Here is a 12406-nt window from a genome sequence, read left to right as displayed (position 1 = left end):
CTCAGGACAAAAACCCCAAACCCAGGACAAAAACCCCAAACCCAGGACAAAAACCCCCAAACCCAGGACAAAACTTCCAAACCTGGGATAAAAACCCCAAAAGCAGGATAAAACCCCCAAATTCAGGAGAAAAGCCCCAAACACAGGATAAAAACCTCAAACCTGGGCTAAAACCCTAGCCACAGGATAAAAACCCCAAACCCATGATAAAAACCACCAACCCTGGGGTAAAACTCCCAAACCCAGGATAAAAACCCCAAACCCAGGATAAAAACCCCAAACCCAGGACAAAAACCCCAAATCCAGGACAAAACTTCCAAACCTGGGATAAAAACCCCAAACCCCGGACAAAAACCCCAAACCCAGGATAAAAACCCCAAACCCAGGACAAAACTTCCAAACCTGGGATAAAAACCCCAAAGGCAGGATAAAAACCCCAAAGGCAGGATAAAAAGCCCCAAATTCAGGAGAAAAGCCCCAAACACAGGATAAAAACCACCAACCCTGGGATAAAACCCCCAAACCCAGGACAAAACCCCCAAACCCAGGATAAAAACCACCAACCCTGGGATAAAAACCCCAAACCCAGGACAAAAACTCCAAACTCAGGACAAAAGCCCCAAACACGGGATTAAAACCCCAAACCCAGGACAAAAACCCCAAACCCAGGACAAAAAGCCCCAAACCCAGGACAAAAACACCCAAACCCAGGACAAAACTTCCAAACCTGTGATAAAAACCCCAAAGGCAGGATAAAAACCCCCAAATTCAGGAGAAAAGCCCCAAACACAGGATAAAAACCTCAAACCTGGCCTAAAACCCTAGCCACAGGATAAAAACCCCAAACCCATGATAAAAACCACCAACCCTGGGGTAAAACTCCCAAACCCAGGACAAAAACCCCAAACCCAGGATAAAAACCCCAAATCCAGGACAAAACTTCCAAACCTGAGATAAAAACCCCAAAGGCAGGACAAAAACCCCAAACCCAGGACAAAAACCCCAAACCCAGGATAAAAATCCCCAAACCCAGGACAAAAACCCCAAATCCAGGACAAAACTTCCAAACCTGGGATAAAAACCCCAAACCCCGGACAAAAACCCCAAACCCAGGACAAAACTTCCAAACCTGGGATAAAAACCCCAAAGGCAGGATAAAAAGCCCCAAATTCAGGAGAAAAGCCCCAAACACAGGATAAAAACCTCAAACCTGGGCTAAAACCCTAGCCACAGGATAAAAACCCCAAACCCATGATAAAAACCACCAACCCTGGGATAAAACCCCCAAACCCAGGACAAAAACCCCAAACCCAAATGGGATAAAAACCCCAAACCCAGGATAAAAACTCCAAACTCAGGACAAAAGCCCCAAACACAGGATTAAAACCCCAAACCCAGGATTAAAACCCCAAACCCGGGACAAAAACCCCCAAACCCAGGACAAAAACCCCCAAACCCAGGACAAAACTTCCAAACCTGGGATAAAAACCCCAAAGGCAGGATAAAAACCCCAAACCCAGGACAAAAAGCCCCAAACCCAGGATTAAAACCCCAAACCCAGGACAAAAACCCGAAACCCAGGACAAAAATCCCAAACCCAAATGGGATAAAAACCCCAAACCCAGGACAAAAACCCCAAACCCATGACAAAAACCCCCAACCCTGGGATAAAAACCCCAAACCCAGAATAAAAACCCCAAACCCAAATGGGATAAAAACCCCAAACCCAGAATAAAAACCCCAAACCCATGATAAAAACCACCAACCCTGGGATAAAACCCCCAAACCCAGGACAAAAATCCCAAACCCAAATGGGATAAAAACCCCAAACCCAGGACAGAAACCCTCGGCAGCCGCTCGTTCCTGGCCCAGCTCCTGCAGTTTTATTCCAGAGGGTCCCAGAGCAGCAGGAATGGGGCCAAAACCAGAGATAAAACCCAAGATAAAATCAGGGATAAAAACAGAGATAAAAACAGAGATAAAAACAGAGATAAACCCGAGATAAAACCACAACTGTGGGGTCTGGGCAGAGCTTTTGGGGTCTGCAGCACCACCAGGAGATTTGGGCTTGGGGACCCCGAGCAGGAACAAAATCAGCTGGGACAGAAACATTGCCCAAAAAGCACCCAGCAAATCCAGGTTAGAGCTCATCTTAGTTCAGGTCTCAGTTTCAGTTTTGATCTCATTTTTAGTTCCCGTCTCATTTTTAGTTCAGATTTTATTTCCAGTTCAGATTTTATTTTCAGTTTAGATCTCATTTTTAGTTTAGGTCTCATTTCCAATTTAGATCTCAATTTTATTTTAGATTTGATTTTCAGCTTAGATTTTTTTCAATCTAGATCTCATTTTTATTTTAGATCTCATTTCCAGCTTGGTTCTAATTTTCACTTCAGATCTCATTCCTAGTTTAGACTTAATTTTCAGTTTAGATTTATTTTCCATTTCCAGTTTAGATCTCATTTGATTTAGATCTCAATTTCAGTTTAGCTTTCATTTTGAGTTTAGATTTTATTTTCAGTTTAAATCTAAACTTTATTTTTGATCTCTTTTCCAGTTTAGATCTCATTTTACAGTTTAGGTCTCATTTCCAATTTAGATCTCAATTTTATTTTAGATTTGATTTTCAGCTTAGATTTTTTTCAATCTAGATCTCATTTTCCAGTTTAGGTCCCATTTCCAGTTTAGATTTAAATTCCAGTTTAGATTTCATTTTGAGTTTAGATTTTATTTTCAGTTTAAATCTAAACTTTATTTTTGATCTCTTTTCCAGTTTAGATCTCATTTTCCAGTTTAGCTCTCATTTCCAGTTTAGATTTAAATTCCAGTTTAGGTTTAACTTACAGTTTAGATTCATTTTCCAGTTCAGTTTCATTCCCAGTTTAATCCCCTTTTCCCATCCCATTCCTCCCAGTTTAACGTTCCCATCCCAGCCCGTGCCGTGCGGGATGCTCCGAGCTGGTTTTAGCTTAAACTCGGTGTCCATGCATGTCCCAGGTGGTTTTAGCTTAAACTTGGTGTCCGAGCCGGTTTTAGTTTAAATTCAGGGTCCGTGCCTGTCCGAGATAGTTTGAGCTTAAACTCGGCGTCCGTGCCTGTGGGAGCCGGTTTTAGCTTAAGCTCAGTGTCCGAGCTGGTTTTAGCTTAAACTCAGTGTCCGAGCTGGTTTTAGCTTAAACTCAGTGTCCGTCCGAGCCGGTTTTAGCTTAAGCTCGGGGTCCATGCTTGTTCGAGCTGGTTTTAGTTTAAGCTCAGTGTCCGAGCCGGTTTTAGCTTAAGCTCGGGGTCCATGCTCGTTCGAGCTGGTTTTAGTCTAAATTCTGCGTCCGAGCCGGTTTTAGCTTAAGCTCAGTGTCCGTGCCTGTGCGAGATGGGTTTAGTTTAAGCTCGGTGTCCGTGCCGGTTTTAGTTTAGGCTCATTCCCCGAGCCGGTTTTAGTTTAAACTCTGTGTCCGAGCAGGTTTTAGCTTAAGCCAGGTCCGTGCCTGTCCATGCTGGTTTTAGTTTAAACTCGGTGTCCGAGCCGGTTTTAGCTTAAGCCCAGTGTCCAAGCCGGTTTTAGTTTAAACTCTGTCCGTGCTGGTTTTAGTTTAAACTCGGTGTCCGAGCCGGTTTTAGCTTAAACTCAGTGTCCGTGCTTGTCAGAGCTGGTTTTAATTTAAGCTCGGTGTCCGTGCCTGTCTGAGCCGGTTTTAGCTTAAACTCGGCGTCCGTGCCGGTTTTAGTTTAGACTTGGTGTTGGGGCCTGTCCGAGCTGGTTTTAGTTTAAGCTCGTTCCATGAGCTGGTTTTAGTTTGAGCTCGGTGTCGGAGCCGGTTTTAGTTTAAACTCGGTGTCCGTGCCGGTTTTAGCTTAAGCCGGGTGTCCGAGCCGGTTTTAGCTTAAACTCGGCCTCCGACTGGTTTTAGCTTAAGCTTGGTGTCCGTGCCTGTCCGAGATGGGTTTAGTTTAAACTCAGTGTCCGCGCTTGTCAGAGCTGGTTTTAGTTTAAGCTCGGTATCTGTGCCTGTCCGAGCTGGGTTTAGCTTAAACTCGGTGTCCGTGCCGGTTTTAGTTTAAGCTCGGTGTCGGTGCCGGTTTTAGATTAAGCCCAGTGTCCAAGCCAGTTTTAGTTTAAACTCAGTGTCCGTGCTTGTCAGAGCTGGTTTTAGCTTGAGCTCGGTGTCCGTGCACGTTTTAGCTTAAACTCTGTGTCCGAGCCGGTTTTAGTTTAGGCTCGTTCTCCGAGCCGGCTCTGGCTTAAGCCAGGTCGGTGCCTGCCCATGCTGGTTTTAGTTTAAACTCGGTGTCCGAGCCGGTTTTAGTTTAAACTCAGTGTCCGTGCTTGTCAGAGCTGGTTTTAGCTTAAGCTCGGTGTCCGTGCACGTTTTAGCTTAAACTCTGTGTCCGAGCCGGTTTTAGTTTAGGCTCGTTCTCCGAGCCGGCTCTGGCTGAAGCCAGGTCGGTGCCTGCCCATGCTGGTTTTAGTTTAAACTCGGTGTCCGGTTTTAGTTTAAACTCGGTGTCCGGTTTTAGTTTAAACTCGGTGTCCGAGCCGGTTTTAGTTTAAACTCGGTGTCCGAGCCGGTTTTAGTTTAAGCCCGGTCCATGCTGGATTCCAGCAGCCCCGCGGGATCCGGGCAGGAGGTGCCCTCGGGGGGGCACAAAGGGATTTTTTTTTTTTTTCTGAGGTGAATAAAGGGATTTTTGTTGCTGCCAGCGGACAAGAGCAGGGATGGGAACATTTTGTAACATTTTCCCTCCGTCCTTCCCTCTGTCCTTCCCTCGGCAATCCGGGATCCTCGGGGGCTGCCCGGCCCTGGCAGAAAAACGGAGCTGGAGATAGGAAAAGTTACTTTTCTGAAAAGTTATTGTCCTGAAAGCGCCAATCGCAGAGGCACGGCTCGGCCCCCGGAGCGCAGAAATTCTGATAGCGAGAGAAAAATTCCCAGCTCCGAGTTCGGCGTCCTCCACTCCCTGCCCTCCCTTCCCTGCAGTTTTGCCACGGAATTTTCGCCTCCTCTGCCTGGGAGCTCGGAGGATTCAGCAGATGAAAGAGAAATCCCAAAAATTCCTGTGGAAAAGGGGAAAACCCGGGCAGTTCTTCCCCTTCTTTGTTGGCTGCTCCAGGAGGGAATTTTCATTTTCATGGGAAGAGCAGGAATCACAGGAACACTCCTGGAGCTTCCCAGGGAAGAAACCTCGGTGGATTTTAATTGCAGGAGATGAAATCTGCTCCAGCAGAGCTTTGCTGAGTTAGTCCAGCTGAGAAAATGCATTTCCAGCTGAGAAAATCCATTAAAATTCATTCAAGGAAGTATTCAGGAAATATTTAAGGAAATATTCCTTAATGTCCAATGTTAAGGATGTTTTCCATCTACAAAAGGAAGCGATAAAGGAAATCTCCTTTTCTCGTGGAATCGATGAGATTTTAAGTATAATTAGTTTTTGAAATTTTGAATTTTTGCTGTTCTCTGAGTGCAAATGGGAAATTTCCCCCTAAAAACGACTCGTGGGGATTGTCCCGTTGCTGTTGTGGTGCCCCAGCGCTGGGATTTGGGCAGCTCCAAGGAATCCCGGGGTGATTTGGGGCTGGAAAACCACAACCGCCACCCCGAAATTGCATTTTCAGTGGGGATTTGCTGCTCTGCAGGTCCCGGAGCGCTCGCAGGGCAAACACCCGGATATGCAAAGCTCGTCTGTCATTGTCCCATTGTCCCATTGTCCCTGCCAGGGTGGCACCCGGGGCACCTCCGGCTGGGGAAGGGATCTGGGCACCTCCAGGGACGGGGCAGCCGCGGGTGCCCTGGGAATTCCCAGAGCGCTGCAATCAAACGCTGAATTAAATGCAATTAAAATGTCTTTGGTTATTTCAGTGTCAGTGGTTTGCGCTGGGACTGAAAATCCCACCCCTGATCTGATCTAGGAAGGGCAACGCAGAGTTAGAACACCCCAAATTTAGGGAAAAAAAAAATTACATTTTCCACCTAAAAATGCGGATTTTACCAGGAGGGGCTCCAAGCTCCATCCAGGGCAGATTTGGGCACTTCCAGGGATGGAGCAGCCACGGATTCCCTGGGAATTCCCAGAGCACTGCAATCAAACACTGAATTAACTGATATTAACATTTTGGGCTGGTTTTGGTTATTTCAGTGTTAGTGACCAGAGAGGTTTGTGCTGCCACTGAAAATCCCACCCCTAACCTGCTCTAGGAAGGGCAACGCAGAGTTATAACACCCCAAATTTAGGGAAAAAAAAATTTACATTTTTCACCTAAAAATGCGGTTTTTACCAGGAGGGGCTCCAAGCTCCATCCAGGGCGGATTTGGGCACTTCCAGGGATGGAGCAGCCACGGATTCCCTGGGAATTCCCAGAGCACTGCAATCAAACACTGAATTAACTGATATTAACATTTTGGGCTGGTTTTGGTTATTTCAGAATTAGTGACCAGAGAGGTTTGTGCTGCCACTGAAAATCCCACCCCTAACCTGCTCTAGGAAGGGCAACGCAGAGTTATAACACCCCAAATTTAGGGAAAAAAAAATTTACATTTTTCACCTAAAAATGCGGTTTTTACCAGGAGGGGCTCCAAGCTCCATCCAGGGCGGATTTGGGCACTTCCAGGGATGGAGCAGCCACGGATTCCCTGGGAATTCCCAGACCACTGCAATCAAACACTGAATTAACTGATATTAAAATTTTGGGCTTTTTTGGGTTATTTCAGCGTTAGTGAGGAGCAAACTTTGAGCTGCCACTACTGCCAATCCTTCTGCTCTGAATTTAAGGAAAAACTGGATATTTTCCTCCCAAAAAGGCAGGAGGTGCTCCAAGAATTCCCCAGGGCAGGAAGGGCCAGGTGGCCTCAGCTCCAGCCTGGATTTGGGTGCTTCCAGGGATGGGTTGCCCTGGGAATTCCCAGAGCACTGCAATGAAAATTTGGGGCTCTTTCTCAATTATTTCAGTGTTAGTGATGAGACAATTTCATGCTGCCACTACAAAACGCTGCCACTGCAATCCCTCCCTTCTGGATTAATGAAAAACCAAATCTTTTCCACCTAAAAAAGCCATTTCTACCCAGAGGTGCTACAGGAAAGGACGTAGTAGAGTCAGGGCAGGTAGAGCCAGGCACCCTCAGCTCCAGCCTGGATTTGGGCACCTCCAGGGATGGAGCAGCCACGGATTCCCTGGCAATTCCCAGGGCACTGCAATCAAACACTGATATAAAAGTTTCTTTGGTCATTCCAGTGTTAGTGATGAGACAATTTCATGCTGCCACTACAAAACGTTGTCACTGCAATCCTTCCCCTCTGGGTTTATGGAAAACCAGACCTTTGCCACCTACAAAAGCCATTTCTACCAGGAGGGGCTCCAGGATTTGACATAGAACAGGCAGGGCAGGTAGGGTCAGGTGCCCCTGAGCTCCAAACCTCATCCAGCCTGGATTTGGGTGCTTCCAGGGATGGAGGGGCCAAGGATTCCCTGGGAATTCCCAGAGCACTGCAATTAAGATTTTGGGCTTTTTTTCACTTATTTCAATGTTAGTGATGAGACAATTTCACACTGACACTACAAAACGCTGCCACTGCATTCCTTCCCCTCTGGATTTATGAAAAGTCACCTAAAAAAGCCATTTCTACCACGAGGAGCTCCAGGATTTGACATAGTACAGGCAGGGCAGGTAGGGTCAGGTGCCCTCAGCTCCAAACCTCATCCAGCCTGGATTTGGGTGCTTCCAGGGATGGAGGGGCCATGGATTCCCTGGGAATTCCCAGAGCACTGCAATCAAACACTGAATTAACTGATATTAAATGTTCTTTAGTTATTTCAGTGTTAGTGATGAGACCATTTCACGCTGCCACTACAAAACCCTCTGAATTTATGGAAACCAGACCTTTTCTACCTACAAAAGCCATTTCTACCAGGAGGGGCTCCAGGAGTTGACGTAGTAGAGGCAGGGCAGGTAGGGCCAGGCGCCCCTGAGCGCCAGCAGCGACATTCCCGGGAATTCTGGCGCTTCCTGCCGCGAGTCCAAGCGGCTCATCCCGGCCACCACCTGTTTCCTCTTGGTCTTGTACCTCCTGTTCTGGAACCAGATCTTCACCTGGGTCTCGGTGAGCTGCAGGTGCCGGGCCAGGTGCGCTCTCTCGGGGGCTGACAGGTATTTCTGGTGGCTGAATTTGCGCTCCAGCTCGATCACCTGGCTGTGCGAGAAGGCGGCTCGGGAGCGTTTGCCCGGCCTGGGGGGCGGTGGGGCCGCGGAGGGGCCGCGCTCGGGCAGGAACGGCCCCGGCGGCGCTTCTGGAAGGGAAAAACGGGAAAGAAACGCTTGGAAAAATCCCCATTGGGGAAAGATTCCCACTGGGATAAAAATTCCCACTCGGATAAAATTCCCGCTTGGACGCAAATTCCCTCTTGGACGAAAGTTCCCTCTTGGACGAAAATCCTCGCTTGGATGAAAATCTCACCGGGACAAAAATTCCTACTTGGGCAAAATTCACACCTGTACAAAAATGTCCACTTGTGCAAAAATTCCCACCTGACAAAAATCCCCACTTGGATTGGACACAAATTCCCACCTGGATAAAAATTCTCACTTGGACTAAAGTTCCCACCTGGAAAAAAATCCCCACTTGGACAAAAATTCCTACTTGGACAAAATTCACAACTGGAAAAAAATCCTCACCTGGACAAAATATTCCCGCTTGGACACAAATGCCCACTTGGACACAAATTCCCACTGGGAGAGAAATTCCCACCTGGGATAGGATTGGACATCTGGACAAAAATTCCCAGTTGGATATAAATTTCCACTTGGACAAAAATCCCCTCCTGGACAAAAGTTCTCACTTGGACAAAAATTCCCATGCAGAAAAATTCCACCTGGACGAAAATCCCCACTTGGACACAAATTCCCACCTGGACACAAATTCTCACTTGGGTAAAAATTCCCACCTGGACAAAATATTCCCATTCAGAAAAAAGTTCCCACTCGGATAAAAAACCCCACCTGAAAAAAATTCCCACTTGGGCAAAAATCCCAACTTGCACAAAAATTCCCACTAGGATAAAAATTCCCACCTGGACACAAATTCCCATTGGGACAGAAATTCCCACCTGGGATAGGATAGGATAGGACAGGACATCTGGACAAAAATTCCCACTTGGACACGAAATTCCCACCTGCACAAAAATCCGAACTTGGACACAAATTCCCACCTGGACAAAAATTCCCACTGGGAGAGAAATTCCCACTTAGGATAGGATATGATAGGACAGGACAGGACATCTGGACAAAAATTCCCACTTGGACACAAAGCCCCACCTGGACAAAATTCCCCTCCTGGACAAAAGTTCTCACTTGGACAAAAATTCCCATGCGGAAAAATCCCACTTGGACAAAATCCCCACTTGTCCAAAAATTCCCACCCGCACAAAAATCCAAACTTGGACAAAATATTCCCACTTGGAAACAAATTCCCACTTGGACACAAATCCTGGCTTGGAAAAAATTCCCACTTGGACAAAAGTTCCCACCTGGACAGAAATTCCTACTTGGACAAAATTCACACCTGGACAAAAAATCCTCACCTGGACAAAATGTTCCCGCTTGGACACAAATCTCCACTTGGACAAAATATTCTCACTTGGACACAAATTCCCACCTGGACAAAAATTCCCACTTCCAGGGAAGTCTCACCCACAACAGCTAAAACCCCTCAGATAAATTTATTTCCGGAGTTAATCCCTTTTTGAGCGTTATCCAAATGGAAATCAGCCAATTCTTTTGGCTTTTGGCCATTTCTCCGCTTATTTTCTTAAGGTGTGAACAGAAGCTCGAGAAAACACCCAAGGGATTGAATGAATTCCCAGTTTGTGAATCCTGGTTGTCCCTGGAATCCCAGAGCTTTTATGTCGGAATTCCTGTTAACAGAATTGGGCTGGAAAGCCAAAATTCCCCTGGCAGGGCTGTCGGAGCCAGAGCCGGTGCTGGAGAATTCCAAAGGGATTTGGGGCTGTTTGGGCAGGGAAAGGCTGAGTCCCCTCTCCAAAAATCTTGTCCCCAGATTCCTGTGTCCCACTGGGATTTTGGGATGCTGCTTCTCCCCCTCTGGGCAGCCCCTTCCCAAGGTGCCTTTTCTGGGATCTGATGAAAGGGAATTTCTTACTGAAGCTTTTGTAGAAATGCATCAAATTGGGTTTTTAGCAACATTTTAGGCAGATTCTGAGCTTGGAGCCCTTTGGGGCACTGGGGAAAGGTTCTCACTCAGTCTCTGAATTCCTTATTCTCCTCTGCTCCAGCTCAGACATTCCTGGAGTTTAATCCAAGAGTGGCTCCAGCAGCTGGGTCTGGATCCTGATCCATTCCTGATCAATGCTCTGACACCCCTGATCCATTCCTGATCAATGCTCTGACACCCCTGATCCATTCCTGATCAATCCCTGATTCATCTCTGATCCATTCCTGATCAATCCCTGATTCATTCCCTGATTCAACAAGCACAGCCACTCCTGATCCATTCCCAGTCCTCGACCCAAGCACAGACTCTCCTGATCCATGCTCAGACACTCCTGATCAATCCCCGATCAATCCCTGATCCAAGCACAGCCATTCCTGATCCATGCCCAATCCATTCCCAATCCATTCCTTATTCCAGACTCAGACAATTCTCGATCAATTCCCAATCCATCCCCAACCAAAGCGCAGGCTGTCCTGATCCATTCCTTATCCCAGACTCAGACATTCCTGATCCAATCACGATCCTTTCCAAATCCACCCTCGAAGCACAGACTGTCCTGATCCATCCCTGATCCATTCCTGATCCATCCCCGATCCATTCCCTGATCCAAGCACAGCCGTTCCTGATCCATTTGTGATCCATCCCTGATCCAAGCACAGCTGTTCCTGATCCATTCCCGATCCATTCCCTGATCCAAGCACAGCCATTCCTGATCCATTCCCAGTCCATTGCTGATCCATTCTCTGTCCCAAGCACAGCATTCCTGAGCCATTCCCTGATCCATTCCTGATCAATCCCTGATCCATTCCCTGTCCCAAGCACAGCCATCCCTGATCCATTCCTGATCCATTCCAGATCAATTCCCAGTCCATTCCCTGTTCCAAGCACAGCCATTCCCAATCCATCCCAAATCCACTCCTGATCCATTCCCAATCCATTCCTGGTCCATCCCTGATCAATTCCCTGTCCCAAGCACAGATGTCCCGATCCATTCCCGATTCATCCCCAGTCCACCCCGATCCATTCCTGATCCGTTTCTGATCCACCCCTGATCCATTCCTGATCCACACCTGATCCATTCCTGATCCACTCCCGATCCACTCCCTGTCCCAAGCACAGCCATTCCTGATCCATTCCCAATCCATCCCCGCTCCATCCCCGATCGATTCCCAATCAATTCCCAATCCATTCCCTGTCCCAAGCACAGCCATTCCCGATCCATCCCCGATCGATTCCCGATCAATTCCCAATCAATTCCCAATCCATTCCCTGTCCCAAGCACAGCCATTCCCAATCCATCCCCGATCGATTCCCGATCAATTCCCAATCAATTCCCAATCCATTCCCTGTCCCAAGCACAGCCATTCCCGATCCATCCCCGATCGATTCCCGATCAATTCCCGCTCCATCCCCGATGGATTCCCGCTCCCTCCCTCCCGCCCCAGCACAGCCGTTCCCGTTCCGTTCCGTTCCGTTCCCGTTCCCCCGGCTCACCCGGCTCTGCTCCCCGCGCTGTCCCGGGGGCTCCGCTGGGCTGGGGACCCTCGGGGGGCGCTCCCGTGGCCGCGCTGCCCGCGCTGCTCCCCTCGGGGGCCGCTCCCCGCTCCTCGTTCCCGCTGCCCGGGGCTCGCTCGGGCTCCCGCAGGATGTCCTGGATGAGGAAGGAGCTGCGGGGCCGTGCGGGGCCGGGCCCGGGGGAGCCGCTCATGGCCGGGGGGGTGCGGGCCGAGCTCATGCCCGGGGCTCGCTGCGGCCCCGCCCGGCCCTGCCCGCATTTATCCGGCCCGGGCCAAACCTCCCGGGGCTGATTGGAGCGCCCGCACGGTCCCGCCCCTGCCCGGGGCTCGGCTTTGGGGCGCTGCCTTCCCCATCCCGCTCCCGGAGTCCCTCCTGTGGATTTGGGGGGTCACAGCCGCCCCTCCGCGCCTCCTTCGCTCTCTCTGCTCACAAACCCCCCCCGCACCTGAAGACGAGCGCGTGGATTTGGGATCAAATGCGTCCGGGCTGGGATTTTTTGGAAGAGCATCCTTGGAGGAGCTCTGCATCCATCACCCCGGTCCCAGCTCTGCTCCCCTCGCTCACGGGAGCTATTTGGGAAAACGCTCCCACGAGCGTTTCCACCCCTGAGCTCTTCGGGAAAATGCTGCTTCCACAGGGAAAAGCACGGAAATAAAATGGTTGGGTGGTTTAA

The 12406-nt window shown here is 48.8% G+C and overlaps 1 protein-coding gene across 1 annotated transcript; it reads right to left on the bottom strand.

The window, feature by feature from the left end:
• Positions 1–7892: 7892 nt before the first annotated feature.
• On the bottom strand, positions 7893–11950 carry NKX3-1 (NK3 homeobox 1). The gene is made up of 2 exons (XM_059490678.1): positions 11710–11950; positions 7893–8275 (listed from the first exon to the last, which is right to left on the bottom strand). The coding sequence occupies exons 1-2, from the start codon at positions 11948–11950 to the stop codon at positions 7893–7895; spliced, it is 624 nt and encodes a 207-aa protein (XP_059346661.1).
• Between the last annotated feature and the right edge of the window lie 456 nt (positions 11951–12406).

This window comes from Ammospiza nelsoni, chromosome 30, assembly GCF_027579445.1.
Source record: "Ammospiza nelsoni isolate bAmmNel1 chromosome 30, bAmmNel1.pri, whole genome shotgun sequence".
In the NCBI taxonomy this organism is placed as follows: Eukaryota; Metazoa; Chordata; class Aves; order Passeriformes; family Passerellidae; genus Ammospiza; species Ammospiza nelsoni.
Note: the sequence above shows the minus strand (reverse complement) of the source record. Positions and strands in the feature narration are given on the sequence as shown.